Below are 23,644 nucleotides of genomic sequence, written 5' to 3' on the forward strand. Positions count from 1 at the left end.
TAAATAAAATATGGTACATCTCAGTGGAATACTATGTAACCTTAAGGAAGAATACAGAGGCTCTTTCGGTATCGGTTTGGAAAGATCACCAAGATACAGTAAATGAAAAAAACTAACAAAAACAAGGATCCAAACATACAACATTCAAAAACAACGCTGTGTGGAGCCTGCACCTGGGCCTGGAGACCAATCAGATGTTGGATGTAAGAGAAGACATGTACCTGAACTTTGAGCCTTGAGTAGCTGGAAGGAAGATGGCAGCTCTGTTGACTGAGACGTGAATGGGGAGTGAGGGTGAGGGTGACTCAGGGCATGTTATGTTTTAGGGCCTCCCAGAGTGTCCACGGAACCAGGTCTAGCAGTTGAAAGTCTGAACTTGCAGCTGGGGAGAAAGATCCGAGCTGGAGATTTGGTTTGGGGAGTTGTTAGCATAGAGGTAATATTTGAAGGCACAAGAGCAGTGAGGTCCCCAGGGAGGTACGTGGACTGAACTGAAGGGAGAGGAATGTGGATCTTCACCATTCAAGGGTGACGTAGGGTTAAACACTGTGCTGCTGCTCCGTGTGACCTCAGACAGGGGAGAGTGCGGGGTCACTCTGCCAGGACATCCTGGTCCTTCTCTGGGAACATAAGCTGCACATGCCCTACTCACCATTGAGCTCAGCATCCCCTGGAGAAATAACCACTAAAAGTAATCATTTTTCCTCAAGGAGGTTATGCCATTACTAAGAACTCTATTCCTTTGACTATTCGCATTTTCTATTCTTTCAAATTGTGTAGTCCTCAAGGGCCAGCAACCCATTTTTGGTGCTCACCTCATCTCAAAGTACAGTACATAGCACCATGAGGACACACTATAAATAGTGACTAGTTAGTATTACTCTTTTTAATCATTGCTTTTAGGAGGCAAAAGGAAATTGTTTAGGTGGCCCTGCCCTAAATTCACCAAAGCCAACACTCATTTTTATAAATTTCATGTTGGCCTTGGGTGCAGGATGGTTGTTTTCTTGTCACCTTCTATGGTAACAGATGTTCTTAGTTAAAATGTTTTTGCCTTCTATATTTCTGTAAGTTTGGTTTATCTATTCTTTTGCTTTCTTTGAAGAATGTTCCCCCTTCCCTCATTACTCTCCCTCACACTCGGTTACAAAGTCTTATTTTCTTAGGATCAGAGGACCTTGGGGAAGTAAAATTTTTAGAAAATCTTTTACAAATATAGTTTGACCTAAAAAGTACAGAGTAAGCTGCTTTTCTTCCACTATGTGGTGTGAATGTACCTGGAGAAAAACCAAGCACAAATAAGCATGAGGTAGATCTAAATTGGCCCAGCAGGTGACAATACAATACAGAGGTCAGCTAAAAAATGCAGCTAAAAAGTAGCCAGGGCCTTCCCCCTCTCCTAGGTTACCTCATGACCAAATTCAGTCAGTTCCACAAGCATTTACTTTTATGCTTGAGACTAAGAATTTTTCATATGTTGGTACTGGCTATAAAGGGGATCAGAATATACCACCCCCAAATATGCCACTTCAGCATAAAGATTATTTTGAGCTGAAGGAAATTAAGAAAAAGCAGACACAGGAAGAACTCTCTGCCCTCTCCCTATCTGCCTAAAAGCAGGGCATACATTTCTCTTTGTAAAGGTGTCCCCTCCCCTCTCTCATACCAAGAGGAGAACAGCCCTCATCACCAGAAACAGAGAAGGCAACAGGATGAGTCTTCACAAACAAACCTTACTATATAACCCTATTGTTTTTCCCCATGTATCCATTTTCTCCAGCGTTACCACTCCTAGAAGCCCCAAACCCCTTTATTTTATCTAGTCACTTTGCCACAATTTATCGTCCTTTGTTAAGATGGTATATAAGTCCCTGAGTCTAACCGCTACTTTGGGTTTTCTTTTCTGTGCAGTCCTTCTGCATGTAAAATTAAAAATAAAATTTGCATGTCTTTTCTCCCGTTAATCTGTCTTTTGTCAGCTTCATTCACAGGCACCAGTTACAGAAAATAAGAGGAAAAAAAATTTTTCCTCCCCAACAGCTGTGTTCCTAAAGGGAGAAAACTTTAGATTACAGGAAAATCTAGCTTGTCCCTAGATTTCCACAGATTTGTTTCTTCTTTGTGTTGTTCTTCAAGCATGCACACACCTTCCTCCCAGTGAGGGATGTGGATTCACAACCCCTGTCTCTTCCAATAGTTATTGTGTTCAGACTGCTCACCATGTTAAGTGCTCGTATGTATTTTCTCATTAAATCCAGCAGCCCTATGAGGAAGTTACCATGGTTATCAGCATTTGTTGAATTAATTCATTAATCAAGTCCCATTTTACAGTCGTAGAACTGAGGGCCTAGGAAAGGCTGTTTCTTGCCTAAGATCAGGCAGTGAATTAGTGGTGGGTTAGACAGGGCTAAGTAAGTATCAGGCAACACTTATGCACATATGATTTCTCTATTCATATAGATGTTAATTTATTTACATTTAGGATCAAAGTTTCTATTTTTCCTCTTTATGACACTTTAAAAGAATTTTTAAATTGTACTATAATTTACATGCAATGAAATGCAACGATCTTAAGTTTACCAGTTGGGTGAGTTTGACACTTGCAGCTGATCCACTTTGTAATGTTACAGTGTCAATCAGTTGGACTTAACTGAATTACCTTTATTGAACGATGTCAATCACTAGACATAGTAAATGCAAGCTTCATCATGAACTAATGGTTAGTGAATGATGTCACAATTTGTCCACTGTGATGGCTTCCCACAGCATTGCCTTCTTTTACTCATATTCCTCACATTGCATTAACCTCTGAAGTGAATTTTTTTAGACTAACCTGAGGCAACATTTACAGTATTTTTACATCTGACTCAAAAACAAATTTCATGAATATGCTATGTAATGCAGCTCACTTCTAGCAGAATCTGGCAGCAGAATTGTGAGCACAGAGGGGTGTCTCTCCAGGCCTGATCCTAGAAGAGGTGATGAAGTGGTCTCTGTGTTTGCCCTGCTGCTTGTCTAGGTACCTACCTAGTACAGCTGATCTCACCCTCTTGTGTTGCTCCTGGCTGCCCATAAAGAAGAAAAACCCCAGGGGACATGATGGCTCTCCCAAGATACTTGAAGGGCTGGCTTTCCTGTAGAAGTGATCTTAACTTATTTTTTTATGGCCTCAAAGGGTTGGCCAGCATGCTTTCATTCATTCACCCATACATTCCTTCACTCATCATTTAATAAAGCCCCATTAAGAGCTAACTTTGTACCAGGTATTATGTTACATGCTAAGAATTTTGCATTGAACAAAACCAACAGAGAAACTGCCATTGTGAAATTTATATTCTAGTAGGGGAGGCAAAGTTAATCCAATACCTTCTTTGTAATTTTGGGAGTGGGTCAGGTAGAAGGAGTTTGGAGAGAGCATTCCAGGTCCTAAGATGAGACGACATTCAGCAAGTTGAAGGAAAGGAAGAAAGGCAATGTGGCTGGATGCTGAGAAGGGGAGAGCGGGCCAGACAGGACAGGAGGCCGGGGGTGTTTAAGTGATGGTAAGGAAATTAAGAAGAAGCGAAAGGGTGAAGATGTGGGGCCAGCTGGTGGAAATTAAGGTGTGATGGATTTCAATTCAATATAGAAAAAAAATACTTTGAGAGGAAGAATGGAGTGCCCTGGTTGTACTGTGTTTCTTTATCACTAACAGTGTTTAAGTAGAGACTGGTTAGCTATATTTCAAGTATCTGGTAGAGAACATGCTATCACAGATAACAGGCTGGACACCAAATGGTCCTTAAGTCTCTGGGCCTGGAAGTCTCTTATACCCTAAGATCCTTTGATGAGGTGTCAGAAAGACTGACAAGGCTATTGTAGGAATCTGGGTATCAAATAGTGAGGACCTGTGAGACGGAAAGACTAGGCTGGCCAAATATGGGAGATGATCACTGATGATAGTCAATGATTGATGCTAGAGCTTGAAACCATAGGAGAGGTCAAGGTTGATTTCATAGAGTGGAGATCATGAAAATAATCATATACTGACAGAAGTGAGAAACCAAGTTACTGAAGGAGTTTTGGAAAAAGCATACTGAACTGCTTGCTGCTGGAGCTTCTGGGAAAATTAGGAAAGGTAATGAGTAAATTAAGCATAGAGGTGTATTTGAGAATTGTCAGTAATACTGATGCTGTAAGAGTAGATACATCCTTCAAAGGACAAACTTTAAGAAGTACTTAAAGTTTGGGAACAAAAAGAGAGAGGATGAGCCAGAAAAGGAGACAGAGATAAGATGGTTTCTGGAGATGAGGTGGATTTTATAGAGGAGATGCCCTCCATCAGCATCCAGTGGGTAGGAGGTGGGTCTGTGAGCATTTCCCAGAATCACCTGTGGAATTCATTTTGGTTAAGAATACAGGTGCTTAGATCCCACTCCTGAAGATTCTGACTGAGGGAGTCTGGGGTGGGAACTGGGCATTTGTGTATTTAGATGAACTGTGTAAAGCAAGCTTTAAAACTTCAGCAGAAGACTATATGACATCATGGTGGTGAAGGATTTCTTAAGTCAGAAAAACAAAGACTACAAAGGAAAAGATTGAAAATGTCTACATTAGAATTTTTAAATTTTTTGTAATAAAAGATATCAGGAACAAAGTTTAAAAAGAAAAACCACTGCCTAGAAGAAGACATCTGTATTTTTGGGTATTAGAATATTCACATAATTCCTACAAATCAATTAGGAAAAGACCAACATCCTACAGAAAAGAGGTGGACAAAAAATTTGGAATAGGCAAATCATAAAAAAGGTAGCTCAGATGGCCAATAAGCCTAGGAAAAGATGTTCAAGTTCTTGAGTTATTGTGGAAAAGCAGATTAAAACCAACCCTCAGTGGGACTCCATTTCATATCCTCAGACTGGCTAAAACCAATTTCTGACTATACCAAGTGTTGACTAAGATATGAGGCAAATAGAACTCACAGGCTACTGATGGGAGAGTAAGTTGGTATACTCACTTTGAAAAGCAAATTTGGCAATATGTAGAAAAAATAAAGATGCCCATATCACAACCCAGCACTCCTGGGTGTGTAATCTAGGGATGTGATTGTGCTTGTATTCAAGGAGGCATGTAAAGGATGTTCATTATAGCATTGTTTAAAAATTGGAAACAACTGAAATGTTAACAGTAGGAGAATGGAGGAACAGTGGGGTATTGGTACAGCAGGATACCAGACAGCACTGGAAGTGAATAATTGGAGTTACAGGTATCAGTGTGCACAAATCTCAAAAACAAATTTTTCCATCAAAGAAGCTAGTTGCAGGGAGACAGTCACAGTAAGGTATACGTTAGTGTAAAATTTTAAAACGTGCTAAACAACACTGCATATTGTTCATGAATAAGTACGTAGTACAAACATAAAAAATCAGCAGGAAGTATAAACCAAATTATTTAGTGATTATTTCAAGGGAGAGAGAGGCAAAAATAGGATCAAGGAGACATACACAGGAGTTTCAAGTGTATCTGCAGTGTTCATTATATTATTCTTTGTTTTTCTGCATATTAAAATATTTCATAATAAAACAAATTAGGGAAGAAATCCAGGTGATTCTGGTATACAGCTAGGTTTGAGAGCCAGAATCAGTTCTTCTCAAAGTTCAATGTGCATTTGAATCCTTGGGGGATCTTGTTAAAATACTGATTCTGTCTCATTAGGTCTGGGGTGGGGCCTGAGAGCCTGCCTTTCTAACCAGCTCAGGGAAAGGACCACGCTGAGGAGCAAGGGTCGGAATGACCTTGGTGTTCTGTAGGATGCTTGCTTCCCATAGGACTGTTCAGAAGTGCCCACTCTGGATAGCATGCCTCCCTTCAGGGTCTGGGTGCAGTTGGAGGCAGGTTCTGGGAATCTCAGCAGAGAAACTTTGAAAACCTGGGGAAACAGACTTTGGAGGGATTTCCCCAAAGAATTAAAATCTGCAGATGGTCAAGGGAGGTATGCAACAACATATGTTGTCTGCTGAGGTTTTTTTCCTTAAATAAGTTTCTGTTTAACTTAACACGTGGTCATGCATGTATCAGTATCCTGTGGAGCAGTGTTTCCCAAACCAAGTTATACTGAGCTGGAAATCTGTTTGATCTTGACCTTATAGGAAAGGAGAAGTCAAGGTCGCAAAAGAGTGGGAAGGGAGGGAGCTGATGTGTGGACATTACGTTTACAGGAATCATTTTGTGGGCAGCAGTTCCCAGGTTCCTGGATGGTGGGTCTTGAGCTGAGCGGAGTGACAGACCTGTCAGACTTCTGCTATGGGCACCCACATCCGAAGATGGCATATGCTACTCATGACGGGGCTAAATTAAGCCATTTTACAATTTACTGGATTTGCTGTACACAGGTGCGATTTGCTTGCAAAATGTTTTTGTTCCTGTGAAGTCCTATGTACTTTATATTTTCCCACTGCACCATAAGTGCTATGCCTGCAGGGACCACACGGCTCAGGGTTAGCACCTGGCCCAGCACCTGGTACCTCGTAGGTGCTCAGCAACTGTTGATTGAATGAGTGAAAGAATTTCAACTCTGATACAGTTTTTTTAATTAACCTTTTTATTTTGAGAATGTCATAGATCCCTATGCAGTTATAAGAAGTAACACAGTGAGATCCCGGGTACCCCTTACCCAGTTTCCCCCAGTGGTGACATCTGGTATCACTATAGTACCACTCACAGCCAGGAGATTGTCATCAATGCAGTCCATTGGTCTTAGATTTCCCCAGTGTCACATGCAACTTTGTCATGTGTAGGTTCTTTTATCTACCACCGCAGACAAGACACAGAACAGCTCCATCACCACAGAGTCTCTGAAGTTGCCCTTTTATAACCGTACCTCGCTCCCTCTATAATACTGTCATTTCAAGAATGTTGTCTAATGGAATCACATAGTGTATAACCTTTTAGGGTTGGCCTTTTCCACTCCACCAAGTCCCCTGGACTTTCATCCAGGTTGTTGTGTCTGTCAGTAATGTGTTCCTTTTCATTGCTGAGAAATATTCCATGGTGTGCATGTACCACAGTTCATTTGGCGCTTCACCCTTCCAAGGATTTCTAGGCTTTTTCCAGTTATTATGAATAAAGGTGCTGTGAAGATTTGTGTACAGGTATTTGTGAATACATGCTTTCATTTCTCTAGGATAAATGCCCAAGAGTGCAAGGGCTGGGTCATAGAGTAACTGCATGTTTAATTTTATTAGAAACTGCCAACTGGTTTCCAAAGAGGCTTAGCTTACCTTGTACATTCCCACCCATAGTGTGGGAGTGGTCGAGTTGCTCTGTGTCCTTGCCAGTGTTTGGTGTGGTTGCTGTTTCTTATTCAGGGATAGAATTTTAAGGGCACTGCTGGAAATCATCATTGAAAGGAACCTTGCAGTAAATTACCACAAGACGTTAGTAATAACAGAGAACCTGATGAGATCCAGGGACACCTGTCTTTGTACAGAAACTTAGTAGACACATAAATACTGTAGAAGGAATGCATTCCAGAATGTTAGAGAAAAGAAGATTAGAATAAGAGAGATGACTGAATAGTAGTGAAGTAACACCAAATGTACCCAAAGATATGTCAGAATATCTAATGGCGGATGAGGGGGCAGGTGGAGGAGGGTAGAGAAAAGGGGGCAGGAGCCCTCCTGTGTTCAGGTAGAGCAAAAGCGAGCAGAGGTTATCATTTATTCAAGACTCATTAATTCAACAAATTTTCATTGAGCAGCCTGCCATGAACCAGGCACTCTGAGACACATGGGGTATGGTCATGACCAAGGCAGGAAAGGTCCCCAACAGTTAGAATAACCAGTCTTTATTTAGTGGCTAGCATGTATCAGGTGTTGTGCTAAGCACCTTATGATATCTTTAATCCTCCCACAGAGACAGATATTATTTTAATCCCATGTTACAGGCGATGAAACAGGCTCAGAGAGGACAAGTAGCTTGCCTGGGGCCATAGGGCTAGTGTGCCATGGAGCTGACATTCACATCCAGGCCTGTCTAACCACTTTATGGTTGGCAAAACTGGCTAAGGGATGGTAAACTCAAGATCCTGGGTCAGGAGCACACAATACTGCAGCCCTAGAAACATAGTAGGGGAACCAGGCACTGTGTGAAGCAAGAAGCCAGGGGCTTGGCTTTCCTGGGACCCTTACACTCTAGAAATCCTCCTGCTTACTTCCTGCTTCCTGGTGTCTGAAATCTCCTCAAAAGAAGACATCTTCTTCCATTTCATCATTAGAAGTTAATGCATAATTGCAGCTCTGCTTTTTGTGTCACTTATCTTTAGAAGGAGAGACAACTGCTCCTTTATGTGCAATAAACTATTCTAATACCTGTTGTTAGGAGGCCCTGGGCTCTCTCCAAGCCTAAATCTATAGTCTGGCACATTTTTAAGTTTCTCTGTCCCTCAAATAGGGGGATCCCTTCCATCTGTCTTATCACTATCTGCTTATCAAGGGGGCGGTGGTGGTGTCTTGGCACTCTTGAGATTGAACTCCGCTGTTGGTAAGCTACCTGTTGCTTTTCACAAATCCTCTTTGCTGATCCAGGAGGAGTCCCCCTTCTTGTGTTGCCTTTAACTCTTCCAGCAGGGCTGGACTGAGGACTGGATTAGTGGGGTCTGGCCAGTCATTAGGGTCAGTTACTTTGGGCCAGTTGAGTAAGGAAAGACCTGTATCGCTGTTTCCTTTTTTTCCTTATTCAGTTTCTATAACTTTGACTCTTTGGAGGGGGTTTTCCTGCTTTCTGGGGTCCTGACTTATATAACAGTATTTTTTCTAGCCTCTATGTGGGGCTGGAAATCTTTGCTTTCATCCCAGGCTCTCTTTAGAGATTTAACATGAAGTTCCTCAGCACTTCATGCTTGTGAAGTGTGATCCAGCATCTTCACACATCCTTTATTTTGCTAAAACAGGAAGAGTTTCTATTTAGAGCCTAGAGCATGTTGCATGTGAGGAACTTGAACTTGCTGGTCCTTTTTTGCACCAGCCTTGTTCTGGTGACATGCTCTTGGGTCCTAAGTATTTTCTAGGTGATGTCACACTGCGAGGCCAACACTTTTGGGGAGGAGATGTCGTGCTGAGCTGTGATGCTGCCCTCAGCCCCACCCCTGGAGGCCCGCTGCTTGGCTGAGGTCTCCCTTTCCACGGCAGGAGAAAAAAAGGGCATCTTACTTAAAAGTCTTTAAAAAGGTAGCCATCATGTATGCTGCACACCCCTTCCCAGGGTTCTCTCTCTAACAACCAGAGGAGAATTCATACTATTAGTAAGAGTAATAGTAGTATCTAACATTTATTGAATAATTTTCATGTAATAGACACTGTGCTTAGAATAAACTTTAATCTGCTCTTTATAGTTTATGCTTTATAACCCTATTAAGTAGGTGATACTATCAACCGCATTTTATACATGCGGGAACTAATGCCCGGGGAGGTTAAGAACCCATGTCTGTGACTGAAGCACTTGTCCTGAAGGACTACATCACACCTCCTCTCATTCATGGAAAACTTGATCAAAGCCTTGTCCTTCCTTATAAAAGTACTGCAGAATGTGACAGGTTTCCAGAGTCATCTGGAAGAGGAGTACTTTTCAAAACATTGTCTGTGAACCACCATCAGAACTCCCACCACTGCTTGTTAAAATCGCAGTCAGGCTGAATCACAACCTCTGGGAATAGGGCCAGGGCATCTGCATTTTTAGAAAGCTCCCCCAGGGATTGTGATGGACCCTAAAGCCTGATAAACACTGGTATTTTCATTGGAGTACTGACCACAGTTTATGGGTAGGCCTGAAACCAACAAAAGGGATTCATGACGCTATACGGCAGGGGGTGGGCGAACTTTCTATAAAGGGCCAGAGGGTAAATAGTTTGGGCTTTATAGGTCTCAGCTGCTTCTCAGCTCTGCCATTGCAACGCAAAAGCAGCCACAGAAACAGCCTATAACCAAAGGGTGTGGCTGTATTCCAATAAAACTTAATTTTCAAAAACAGGCATTGGGTGGCCGTAGTTTGCTGATCCCAGTAGAGTCATCTTGGCCCAACAGCCCTCTGACAACCAATGATTCTTACACTGTTTTCTATTACCTCTGGCTAGCTGTATTAATGAAGATAAAATCACCTGCTATAACAGATAAACCCTGAATCTTCTTGACTTAAAACGATAAAAGTCATTTCTCATCTCACAGCCCAATAAGGATATTCCTACTTGGGGTCATCTGTGTTGTCATTTGGGAACCAGGGCTCCTTCATGGTGTAGCTTCATCTCTCTTGGTCCTCACAGCCGCCTCCATTCAGCCAGTGGATGAGGAAAAAGAGCAAGGATTAATCATGAGAAATGTGTATGGGTGTGGTCTGGAAGAGGTACCCATCATTTCTACTCACATTTCATTGGCCAGAACTCTCACTGGCTGGAGTCCAGAATTGTGTGAGCAGTTTCTCAAGCCTGTGAGGCCCTTGGTCTCTAGCCTTTCTCTGGTCCCTTTTGTCTTTGCTTGACACCCATCCAGTTCTTGCCTGGGCTCATCTCCTTGTAAAAAACCTTGCTAAGGTCAGCCAGTAGGAGCCAGCACACAGCCTCACTCTGACCTTCCAGCCACATTCCTTAGAGCTGCAGGCTCAGAAGGCACAGGTTCACCTCCTAAGTTACTGTAGGAGCGAGTTTTGTCATCTATTTTGCTACTGTATAACCTAGATCTCCATCTCTCCAGCCTCCGAGATCAATTTCCTGACTGGCTGCTGTCTTCCTACAAAGACTGTGCCACACATTTTAGGTTGTTGCCATGGTAGCACCCCACCGCAAGATACCGACTTCTGTATTAATTCAGCTAACACAGCGGCTTTAACAGGTAGACCGAAATTCTACATGATTAACACAACTAAATGTTTATTTCTTGCTCACATTATATTCTAATACTTGGATATTCTTGGAGGTATGACCTTCTACTTGGTCATCCAGAGACCTGAGTTTTTTCCATCTGGAAGCTCTGCCTTCCTGCAGGTCATTACGGTCCTCTCCACCCTGCTGGCCATGGGGAAGGAGGGCAAGTGCTTTCCATGGGATCCCACAGGCACGTCACTTCTGTCTGTATTCTCTTGGCCAGAAATCAGTCATATGGTCACACTCACTGCAGGACAGGTGAGGAAATGTAGTCTAGTGACAAGCTCCAGAGGAACAAAAATCGGTTTTGGCATGCACATAGTAGTATCTGCCTCTTGGGCCAGGACTGTCTGGACTGATGGAATAATGTCCAGGCGCTTATCAGGGAGAAGATCAGCAGGCAGCCTGCCCTGGTGCCTACAAGGAGCGCCATCAGGCAATAGCTAGTGAGATCCAAAAGATGTGCACGTATCTTCACCAATGCAGTGAACATTTCCTGTGTGTCCACCCTGTGCCCGGCAGTGGGCCAGATCTTGGAGACCTGGAGGAGAGCAAACCCTCCTAGGGCTGTGGGTGATCCTCTCTGATCACAGCCCTTGTGCTGGGTGCCAAGGGACCAGAGAGCCCGGGGAGGAAGGAAAGAGGTGGGGTGGGTTTTTTAACTGGTTTGAGTGCCTCCTGCAGCCCTAGAAATGCATCCCATATAGTTGGGCCTGGCTCCCACCATTCGCAAGCGCTGTCTCTGCAGTGTACTAGATGAAATGTAATTACAGGGGAACAAGGGCAACTGATAGCAGAGGTTTTGTTTAAATCTCTCTCAGTTGTTTTCCTTGGATGTCGTTTTCCCTCTGTGAGGTTTCTAAGGAGGTGGTTGCTCCAGGATGTAGGGTCATCATCCTCTTTGTGTTCGTTTCTGGCTGTTGGCAGAGTTAGGGAGCTGGCACTGTCTTCGAAGCCCCTCTGTGGTGCTGAGAGCAGCATAAGGAGGGGCCCAAAGCCTGGCATCCTTCCTCTTTTCCTATTATTGGCGATTTGGGTTAGAAGCTGCTGCTGCTGCTGCTGCTGCTGCTGCTGCTGCTGCTGCTGCTGCTGCTGCTGCTGCTGGCTGTGCAGTGGTCCTGGCTAAAACCGAAGAGGTGGACTGAGATCCGGGCAGATAGCTCTTGGTCAATAGCCACTGAGCATCCGCTCTGTGCCTGGTCTCTGTCCAAGTGCGTGGACGCTCCCCTCCCCAGAGCCCACTCTGTCCCGGTAACTCAGGGCTGCTGGTGAAGGATCTTGAAACTGTTATGTAAAGCAGTGGCAGTACTCTCCAGGAGGGCTTCCAAAGAGGACTAGAATGGGCATAGATGGCGTAGCTGACACTGGGGTCGGCCACGTAAGAAAGTTTTAAAATCTCTTTCAGAGATTTTTGGGTAGAAAATCACGTCACCAGAAGCAGGACAGTAGCTGGGTAAAATGTAGGACACCCTTCTAAGCTGCATCCATTAATTTGTTGCACAGTTTCAGCTAAGGAAGTGAGGACTACAAAAGGTTAAATATCTCATATAAGATTAATTCAGCCCTCTCTGTGAAATGGTGGAAGCAGAATACCATTAGACTCTCTAATCTCATTTCCCTCATGCTGTCTTTCTTGGAGCCTATCAAATAGTGTCCTGGCAGAGAGTCAGTTCTGTGGATGCTAAACATCAGAGTCAGTCTCTTTCTGAACGTGCCAAGAGGGCTGTAATTTAGAAAATGTAGCCTACCTTTTAAGGAAGGATGAAAAGGTACTAAATGCACCTTTCTTTGCATGTTAGATCTCAAATATTCTGGACATATTAAACATGTAATTCCTGGGGAATTTCATTTTCTATGTTTTATTAGTTATTTGCATGACATATTAGAACAAAACTTATTAAAACAGTTTGTGTGTGTGGGTCTCCGGTGGTTTCATGAGTACTGCTTGGGGTCCTAGATATACTAACTAACTCAGTAAGATTGGTGTCTTTTGAGTGTGTAACTATGCATCCAAGATGCAAATGCAGTAACAATTTTGCCCTTGTTTTAACTGCTCTTCTTCAGCAACGCATGTGATTTTTCTTATCTGATTTAAGCCTTTCTTGAGGGGAGGGGGTGGGAAAGTATCAGCTACTGCTATGTTAAGAAACTAATTATACTTAGAGGTTAGATTTTTAGATTTTCTGTTAGTCCTAGTCTTTTTTTCATACTGTCATGTTGTCATAAATGAAAGGGGAGGGGGTGGGACCTACTAGGATTTTGAAGATTTTTTTTTTCCTCCTATTTCAAGTCTATGTCTCCTATATAGCATCACATAATGCTGGTTATTTTTATGTTGAATATTTGGGACAAAGAGCCTCTCTTAAACGAAAGATAATTGCAAGCTTTGTCCTTTGCCTCAAGTTTACTGCAGGGTTTCTATCCCCTTCGGTTATACAGAAATGAAATTATAAACCACCAGTAGCCTGGGAAATTTCAATCGATTCCAAACGACTAAATATTTAATTCAATCATTGCCTATACTTCCAGGGATGACTCGGGTGTTTTTCTTCTTACTGAGGGCTCCATGAAAGCCCGGCTCTGCAATGGCTGCTGAGGACTGTGTCTGTTGCAAGGAGGCTCCCCTGCAGTGAGGAGCTGGGCAAGCCTGTTCCATAGCAGCCCTTTTTGCAAATGGTAGTTGATTTTTGCAGAAGGTTTGTGGCCAGATCGCTATGTATAATACTGATGAAGCATTTTTGTTCCAGCTCTGTCTCGGAAGACCTAGGCTGTAGACGTGGGGATTTCAGTAGGAAACATTATGGATCTGTGGAGCTGGTAAGTTTACACTGTCTGTTCAGTGGGAGTACATTGATTTCGATTTAGAGAGGATCACCAAGCTCTTCAGGTCTTTTGTTGTATATTTACTGTTAGACCATGTGAGTACAGCATAAGGATTGGACGGGAATGAATGACTGTTGAAAGGCTATAATAATTTGATCATCTTTATCTGTGTGTTTTTATTGTTACGTACTTTTGATCTGTGTCTTTTCAGTTTGTTAAAAGCATGTTGTGGCTTGGGGTTTTTCTCTGTTAATGGTGTATATAATGAAATAAAATGGTTTATGAATTAAGAAGGGGAGCACTTGGTTTTTATATTATGTTGTTCCTAAAAGTTTGTAAATCTAGTTTTTGAGGTTTAAATATTATTGTAATAAATAGTCTGATTTTTCTGTACTTTTGCTCTCTGGGTATGTGATAGGAGATAGAATATGAGCTCTTTTTTTTTTTCTGTTAAAAGTATGTTTGTTGGACTAGGTAATAGGTAATAGATTTCTGGAATGAAAATATCCACATTTTCCTTAATGAAAGACATTGGGGTTTGTGTTATCATTTTTTAAAATAGTTTGTTTTCATTTTAAAAGAGGCATAATGAAGGCATATCATAGCCTCAGTTTTTTAAAAGAGAATTGTGAGGGGTTTTTTTCCCAACTGCATAGAAATTTAACAAATTTTCAGGAAAATGTGCTTATAAAATTCTCTTTATTATTTCACACTATTAAAAACATTAAATTTATTATTTCTATCTATTTATAAAAACTTGAGTTTATGGGATCCATTTGTATAGTACCCAATTATCCCCAATTACTATAAGCTGCATTCTTGCAGGGTTTAAAAAGTAGAAAAATTTATGCCAGAGTCATGTACTGGTAGAATTCTACTTGAATTCAAGCATATATTATAGGTTTGACTGTGTACCTGGTCCAGGTGTATTCTTGAAAATATAGATTAAATAAAAGGTTTGGTCCTTGTTCTTAAGACATCTGCTGACCTCCAGCTGGGCAGATAAGATATGTAAAATATCTAAAGAATGAATTTAGTGACATAAAAAGACATATTGATTGACTCAATCAGTGCCTGTTCTGTGTCAGTCACTGGTGACATCATGACAACTCAGAACCGCCTCTCCTGAAAGGGCATGAACATAATTATAATTCTGGGTGGGAATTGGTAAATATTGTGAGAAGCATACAGATCGGGCATGGTGGGGACTGGGAGAAGGAGGGAGCCACCCATTTTAGCCACTGATCTCGGGGAAGCAGACGGAAGGCCTTATGGAGGCTGTGGGATGTGGATTGGTGGCAAGGAAGATAGACAGATATTTGCAAACAGCATGATTCTTGGCAGTGATGTATTTGAAGGGCAGTGAGCAAACAGTCTTGCCCAGCAGAGAGTGTAAGGCAGCAGAGCTTAGTGGTTACAGAGCAGGCAGGCTTTGAAATCAGGCCTGGGTTCCCATACCATCTCCATTGCTTCTTATCTCTGTGAACTTCTCTGAACTTCAGTGGTGCTTCAGAGCTTGTGCTCTGAAGTTATTATTCTCATTTCATCACTTACTAGTTGTATGATCTTAAACTTCTTTTGGCCTCAGTTTTCTCACCTATGAAATGGGGATATTAATATTATCTACTTTATAGGGTTCTCAGGAGGATTAAATGAGATGAAGCATGTAAACACAGTCCCTGGTAACTAGCTGTAGTAGTAAAGATGAAATTTGGTAGCAAAAGTAGAACCTTGACTCTCAGGTGAAGACTTTGAACTTGATCTAATAAGTTGTATGGAGCTCTTGTAAACAGCAAGAGCAGTGTTTGGGGGAGGCACCATAGGTGTGGAGGAAGACCCTTTATAGACTTGCAGAGATCACAGAATATCAGACTGGGAACGTACTTGAGAGCAGTGGTTTCAAGCTTGAGCAGGCATCAGAGTCACCTGGAAGGTTTATTACAACAAATCGCTGGACCCCATCCCCAGAATTTCAAATCCAGTAGATCAGAGTTAACCCAGAATTTGTATTTCTAACAAGTTCCCAGATGATGTTGGTGCTGCTGGCCCCTGAACCATACTTGAAGAACCCCTGCCTTAGAGAATTCCAGACTAGTCATCAGTTACCCTGGCCTGAGGAGGCAGCCCATTGACCAAAAGTTCTTCAATCCGTTTGTTCAAGATTTTACTCTGGAGCCATGATTGTGTGTGTGTGTGTGTTTGTGTGTGTGTGTGTGTGTGTGTGTGTGTGTGTGTGTGTGTGTGTGTGTGTGTGTTTATAATTGACTTCTTAAGTATTTTAAAGTAAATTTTAAATATGTTTTAAAATTCCATGTACAATTTCACCACCTTGCAGCAAGTGTTTTCATCTCCTTTTGATACCTTCCAACTTTTATAGCTATAAACACCTTTTCTATATGGTTATAAATCACATTATATATTTGATTTTGCATTCCTCTTTTTTCATTTAGCTGTATCTTCTTCTTGTTATATAGTCTTCAAAGTTACCAAAGTCTTCAAAGTTAATTGGTATATGATAGCCCAGCAAGGTGATAAACAATTATTTGTGGAATGGTTTCCCTCTTTTTGTAAAATCAGTGTTTCTAGTTTTCCCATGTTAGAAATGACATGAGCTGGAGATTGGAATGGTTGAGAAAGATGCAGTGAACAAGTTCCAATTTTGCCATCTAAGGATCTCTTGAAATTCTGACTCCAGTGTTTTAAGGGAGGAGATGTTTTCTCTCACCTACAAACGACAGAGTATTATTAAATTCAGAACCAATTTATGTGTTCTATGTTCATAAGAAAGCAAGTTTAATTTTTCTTACACCTTGTTTTGTTACAGGAAAATGTGGGGCAAGAGGATGGCCACGTCCCAGGTCTTGGTTGAGTCCCTGGGACGCGCCCTGCCAAGTGTGGGTCATTAGCTTCACACAGATAAGAATTCAAGAGCGAGTCACAGTTGAGTAAAGGTGGATGCATTCAGAGAGATACATACTCTATAGACAGAGTGCAGGCTGTTTCAGAGGGCAAGAGAAAGGCCATGAGGTGTCGGCATTGGATGCTCAGTGTAAAGTAAAAGTAAATACACACTCCCTAGACAGAGTGCAGGGCTGACTCACACAGAAGGCAGAGAGGCCACGAGGTGTACCGGTGGTTAGTTTTTACAGGCTCGGTAGCTTCATATGCTAATAAGTGGGAGGATTACTCCAACTACTTTGAGGAAGGGGCTGGGATTCCCAGGAATGGGGCCATCACACACCCTTTTTGACCTTTTATGGTCAGCCTTAAAACTGTCCTGGCACCTGTGGGAGTGCCATTTAACATGCTGTTATATTTCAGTGAGCATTTATTGAAGCTCAAGGTCTACTGGGAGTTGACTCTTCCACCATCTTGGTACTAACTGCTGTGTCCTTCATTTAATGGTTGTGCCCTGCCTGCTTCCCTCCTGTATCAGTTTGATGAATATTGTTGGGCACCCAATTGGTCTGAGCATCCTGGAACTCAGACTTTGTAGAGGGGTACTCAGGATTCTGTAAAACTGAAATTGTACCATAAACTTCTTCTGACCTTTAGCAAATTAGATAGAAGTCCTTGTGAAGAATAAATTGACCATTCATATCAGTAATGAGGGCAACGTAGGGGCTTAGCTCCCTAGGTTTCAACTGGGTATAAATTTGGTGAGTGAGAAAGTGGAGCTCAGACCACTATAGACTCACAGCAAAGTTTCTCAGCCTGATTCAACAGCTCTGCACTGAAGGCTCCCACCACGTGTCAGGCGCTGTGCTGGGCGCAGAGGAGGGGGAGGGAAAAACCAGTTTTCTGCTCACTTGGAACTATACATAGTCAAGCTTCGGAAACCAACCGCTTCAGACTTTGAGTCTCCAGGCTGCATCTTAGCTGGCTCCCAGCTGTGTTCCCTGCCTTAATTAGGGCTGGTTTCATTGCAAGAAACAGAGATCCACTCAGTCCAGCTCAAGTATTAAGTAATTCACCGAAATGATGTGGATGAATCTTGCCAGAATGAAGTGCAGGAAGCACAGCTGGGCTTCATGTGACTAGGAAGCCATCAAACAGCTATTCTCTGTTTCTCTCCCGTCCCTGTGATTTCTCAGCTTCAGTTTTCACTGCATGTCAGTACCATTCTCCTCTCTGCACACCAGCTGCCCCTATAGCCTGGTTTCCTCTCTCCAGTCCATTTTTCTCAACAGTGGTGTTTTTTCTCAAATATTTCTTTTCATCATGGTAAAATACATACAACATAAAATTTACCATTTTTAAGTGTGTATTTCAGGGCCATTATGTACATCAACAATGTGATGCAACCATCACCACTATCAGCTTCCAAAACATTTTTCAACATACCAAATAGAAACTCTACCCATTAAATAATAACTTCCCATTCCCCTCCTTCCCCAGGCCCTTGTAACCTCTATTATATCTCTGCCTTTATGAATTTGCCTATTTTCCAAATACATGTAAGTGGAATTACACAATCTTTGTTCTCTTTGTGCCTGGTTTATTTCATTTAGCATAATATTTTCAAGTTTCATCCATGTTATAGCATGTATCAGAATTTAATTCTTTTTTATGGCTGAATAATATTCCACCACATATATACCACATTTTGTTTATTCATCTATGGGTGGTTGCTTGGATTGTTTCCATTTTTTAGCTATTGAGCATAATGTTGCTATGAACATTGGTATATATGTGCTCAAGCCACTGATTTTCTTTGGATATATTAACTAGGAGTGGAATTGCTAGATTGTGTGGTAATTCTGTTTTCACCTTCTTTGAGAAACTCTTAAACCAGTTTCACAGCAGCTGCACCATTTTGCATCACTTCCACCAGCAGTGCACCAGGGCTCTAGTTTCTCTTCCTTCTCACCAACACTTATTTTCCTTTTTTTTTAATAGCCAGCCTAATAGGTGTGACATGATATCTCATGGTTGTTTTCATTTGCCTTTCACTAATGATTAATAATGTTGAGCATCTTTTTATGTGCTTATTGACCATTTGTATATCTTCTTTGGAAAAATGGTATTTAAGGCCTTTGCCCATTTTAAAATTGGATTGTTTGTTTTGTTGTTGAATTGTAGGAGTTCATAATATAGTCTGGATATTAAACCTTTATCAGATACATGATTTGCAAATATTTTCTCCTATCTCCTATTATGTGGGTTGTCCTTTTATCCTGTTGACAATGCCCTTGGATGCACACAAATTTTTAATTTTCATGAAGTCCATTTTATCTGTTTTTTTTTTCTCTTATGACCTGTACTTTTGTTGTTTTATCCAAGAAATCATGGCCAAATCCAATGTCATGAAGATTCCCCTTGTTTTCTTCTAAGAGTTTTATAGTAGTAGCTTTTATATTTATGTCTTTGATCCACTTTGAGTTAATTTTAGCATATGGTATAAGGTAAGAGTCCAGCTCTATTCTTTTGCACATGGATATCCAGTTTTCTCAGCATTATTTCTTGAAAGGACTGTCCTTTTCCCATTGAATGGTCTTGGCATCCTTGTCAAAAATCAATTGACCATGTATACAAGGGTTAATTTCTGGGATTTCTCTTCTATTTCATTGGTTATATGTCTGTCCTTACGCCAGAGTGATGTTTTAAAATGTTGACAACATATTGTCTTTTCTTTCTGAAGACCCTTCAGTGGCCCACTGCACTGCAAGTTCAGACCCTTTACAAAGCCCTACAAGATCCTGCGTGATCACTGTTCTGCCTTCCTCTCCCACGTCCTTTCATGCCCTTTACTCACGGTGCTTCAGACATCTGGCCTGATTTTCATCTTTAGACTCATTTGAGTTCTTCCCAGTTTGCACTTGTTGTTCCTTCTTCCTGGGATGGCTTCCCCAGCACTGCTCATGGCTGGTCTCAGCTTAAATTCCACATTGTCAGAGAGGCCTCCCCTGACCACTCTCTCTACGGTAGTCCTCTTCATGCTATTCTCAACTCAGCATCCTCTTTATTTTCTTAATGGTATTTATCACAACTGGTATTGATTTCATTTATTTGATTACTAACTACTCTGTCATCCACTAGAGGTGAGAAGGGGAACCATGTCTGCCTTGTTCATTGTTGCATTTCTAGGCCCTGGCAAGGGCCTGGCATACTAAGTTCTCATCAACTGGTTTTTTTTTTTTTTAATTGAAATATAGTTGGTTTACAATGCTGTGTTAATTTCTGGTGTACAGCATAGTGATTCAGTTTTATATGTATGTGTGTATTCCTTTTCATATTCTTTTTCATTATAGGCTATTACAAGATATTGAGTATAGTTCCCTGTGCTATACAGTATGACCTTGTTTATCTATTTTTAATATAGTAGTTAGTATCTGCAAATCCTGAATTCCCAATTTATCCCTCCACCCCTCCTCTACTTCCCCCCGGTAGCCATTAGTTTGTTTTCTATGTCTGTGAGTCTGTTTCTATTTTGTAAGAAGTTCATTTGTGTCATTTTTTTAGATTCCACATGTAAAAGTGATATCATATGGTATTTTTCTTTTTCTTTCTAGCTTATTTCACTTAGTATAACAATCTCCAGGTACAACCATGTTGCTGTAAATGGCATTATTTTATTCTTTCTTATGAAAGAAGCTGTGGTGTCCATATATATACACACACACACACACACACATAAATATATACACACACACACATATATACCACATAGTGTATGTGTATATATATATATATATATATATATATATATATACACACACACATACACATACACAGACACACACACACACACACACATATATAATATATACCACATAGTATACATATATACCACATGGAACACTACTTATTAACTGTTTTTATTATTAAATTGATTTCCATCTACCTCAGTACCCTTGGTCTTGCATCTCCATTGCTCATCATAGTCTGTTCATACTTGGACCCTAATTTCAAATTCCAAATAGAATGTTATGGACTGGTTCCTCTGGTCCAGCTGTCTATCCCTGATTCAAACAGTTGTGTTCAGAGTAGTGGGGTCATGTGATATAATTGTGGCCTCCTAGACCCCATATCCTCAGCAAAGTTTGTGGATAGGACAGATTCTCTCTGAGAAGGATAGAGACAAAAGTCAGTTTCAAAGAGCATGAGCTGACAGTAATCAAAACAGCATGGTATTGGTACAAAAACAGATACATGGATCAATGGAACAAAATAGAGAGCCCAGAAATAAATCCACAAAGTTTTGGTCAGCTAATCTTTGATAAAGGAGGCAAGAACATACAATGGAGTAAAAACAGTCTCTTCAGCAAGTGGTGTTAGAAAAACTGGACAGCTGCACATAAATCAATGAAATTAGAGCACCCCCTCACACCATACACAAAAATAAACTCGAAATAGCTTAAAGACTTAAACATAAGACAAGACACTGTAAACCTCTTAGAAGAAAACACAGGCAAAACATTATCTGACATAAATCTCAGCAATGTTCTCCTAGAGCAGTCTACCCAGGCAATAGAAATAAAAGCGAAAACAAACAAATGGGACATAATTAAACTTGTAAGCTTTTGCACAGCAAAGGAAACCATAAGCAAAACAAAAAGACAACCTATGGAATGTGAGAAAATACTTGCAAAAGATGAGACTGACAAGGGCTTAATTTCCAGAATATATAAACAGATCATACAACTTAATAAGAAAAAAAAATAACCCAATTGAAAAGTGGATAGAAGACCTAAACAAGCAATTCTCCATTGAAGACATACAAATGTCCAATAAACACATAAAAAATGCTCAATATTGCTAATTATCAGAGAAATGCAAATCAAAACTACAATGAGGTATCACCTCACACCAGTTAGAGTGGCCATCATTCAGAAGTCCACAAACGATAAACACTGAAGAGGGTGTGGAGAAAAGGGAAACCTTCAATGCTGTTAGTGGGAATGTAGTTTGGTGCAGCCATTATGGAAAACAGTATGGAGATTCCTCAAAAAACTAAAAAATAGACTTACCATATGATTTAGCAATCTCATTCCTGGGCATATATCCAGAGGGAACCTTAATTCAAAAAGATACATGCACCCCAATGTTCATAGCAGCACTATTTACAATAGCCCAAGACATGGAAACAACCTAAATGTCCATCTACAGATACTGGATAAGGAAGTTGTGGTATATTTATACAATAGAATACTATTCACCAATAAAAAAAAATAATGCCATTTGCAGCAATGTAGATGGACCTGGAGATTGTCATTCTAAGTGAAATAAGCCAGAAAGAGGAAGAAAAATACCATATGATTTCAGGTATATGAGGAATCTAAAAAAAAAAGACAAATGAACTTATTTGCAAAACAGAAACAGACTCTCAGACATAGAGAACAAACTTGCGGTTACCAGTAGAGGGTGGGGTGGGAGGAGATAAACTGGGAGTTAGAGTTTTGCAGATACTGATATATATACAATAGATAAACAAGTTCATGCTGAACAGTGCAGGGAACTATATTCAATATCTTGTAGTAACCTATGGTGAAAAAGGATATGAAAATGAATGTATGTATGTTCATGTATGATTGAATCATTGTGCTGTACACGACAAATTGACACAGCGTTGTAAACTGACTATACTTCAATAAAATTATATATATATACAAAAAAAAACCCTCCAAAAAAAGCATGAACTGGGCAGGAAGCCCCAAATGTATTTGTAACATTCCCTAATACAGTCGATGATTTAAAAGCTCAAACAAAAAAGCACCTGGTTAAAATGTCTTCTCTACTAGTGGACTGTCATCCCTAGCACTTTTTTTTTTTAATCCTATGAACAATGATATAGATTATCAACTCCCTAAATATAGGAATCATGACTCTTTATTTAGGACTGTGTCCCTAGTACCAACCACAATGCACAGTATTAGTTACTTAGTAAATATTAATTGAATGAATGAATAATTGGTTCAGTTTGGTTGAAATTAGAGAGTAGCCTAACCCCATCAAAAATAAATAAGGAAAAAGGAAAACAAGCTTCTTTGATTCCCCCCCACTCCAATATAGTTAGATTCATTAGCTTGCAGTGCATTCGGTCTAAAACGTATGCCATTTTTCTTTTTGATGAATTGAAAGTCTGGCCTCTCATGGCAGCATTCTAAGCAAGGCACAGCTATTACCCCATAGACCATTCTTCATCACATTGTATCGGAATCTGTCAGGAAAATCATAAGATTGTTTGTAGCTTTTATTGATCTTTTCCTGGCCTTTGACTCAATGGAGAAGAAACTGATATGTTACAAGTGATGAATGGTCTGGGTACCATATGGACCTCTCTGCTGCCCAGGCCAGCTACAGATCCTCATGTAACCCCACGTCTTGATACTTCCGGTAAAGACATGATCGGCAGGAAATTTCAAGTCAGGATAAAATAGGGTAGTATATTGTCTATTCCTTTTAAAATTTGTACCTAAATGGCTCGAGCCTGCATGTGGACCAGCTGCAAGTTCCCCTGTGTATCAGAAAGAAACATACAGACGTGTCTCTGTGACGGTAGCATGGTTTTGTTGCTATGAACTCAGGGTGGCCTCAAAGGATGTTTGGCTGTACTAAGTACAACCAAAAAGGTTGGTTTATCATGAGCTTGGTTGGCATCTGCAGATTTTAATGTTTAAGATTTTGACTGTGTGAAGATTTTTGAAGGCTGATATGTAGTAATTTGTATTTTTGCTCAGGCACGAATTTGAATTTTGCCTGTGGGACTGTTGTGCAGAAAGATGACTCTTGGCTAATGAGTGATTTAGCTGCCTGCCCGGCATCCCTAATACAGTGCAGTTTTGTTCTCTGTTCAGGGTTGAGGAGGCTTTTTATTTTCAGAGGCATTTTATGGGAGAATTATATTCCATGTAGTATCACTAAATTGAGAGATGAGTGAAGGTACTAGCATATTTCCCTCAGGAACATCAGAACATCAAGACTTCAGCA

At 40.8% G+C, this 23,644-nt stretch overlaps 1 protein-coding gene across 5 annotated transcripts in view; it reads left to right on the forward strand.

Moving 5' to 3' along the window:
• The window catches only part of GARNL3 (GTPase activating Rap/RanGAP domain like 3), a 138,697-nt gene that overhangs the window by 18,903 nt on the left and 96,150 nt on the right, over positions 1–23,644 (forward strand). For 3 of the 5 annotated variants that reach the window (XR_010382808.1, XM_064490533.1, XM_064490534.1), the window contains one exon: positions 13,639–13,708. Coding sequence is in view for 4 of the 5 variants with exons in the window: in XM_064490533.1 (XP_064346603.1) it covers positions 13,639–13,708 (70 nt within the window). In the remaining variant the exon portion in view is untranslated. Of the gene's footprint in view, positions 1–12,554; positions 12,661–13,214; positions 13,568–13,624; positions 13,709–23,644 lie in introns of those variants that run through there. The other 2 variants (XM_010984324.3, XM_031450494.2) reach the window with 2 other exon arrangements.

This window comes from Camelus dromedarius, chromosome 10 (assembly GCF_036321535.1).
Source record: "Camelus dromedarius isolate mCamDro1 chromosome 10, mCamDro1.pat, whole genome shotgun sequence".
Classification (NCBI taxonomy): domain Eukaryota; kingdom Metazoa; phylum Chordata; class Mammalia; order Artiodactyla; family Camelidae; genus Camelus; species Camelus dromedarius.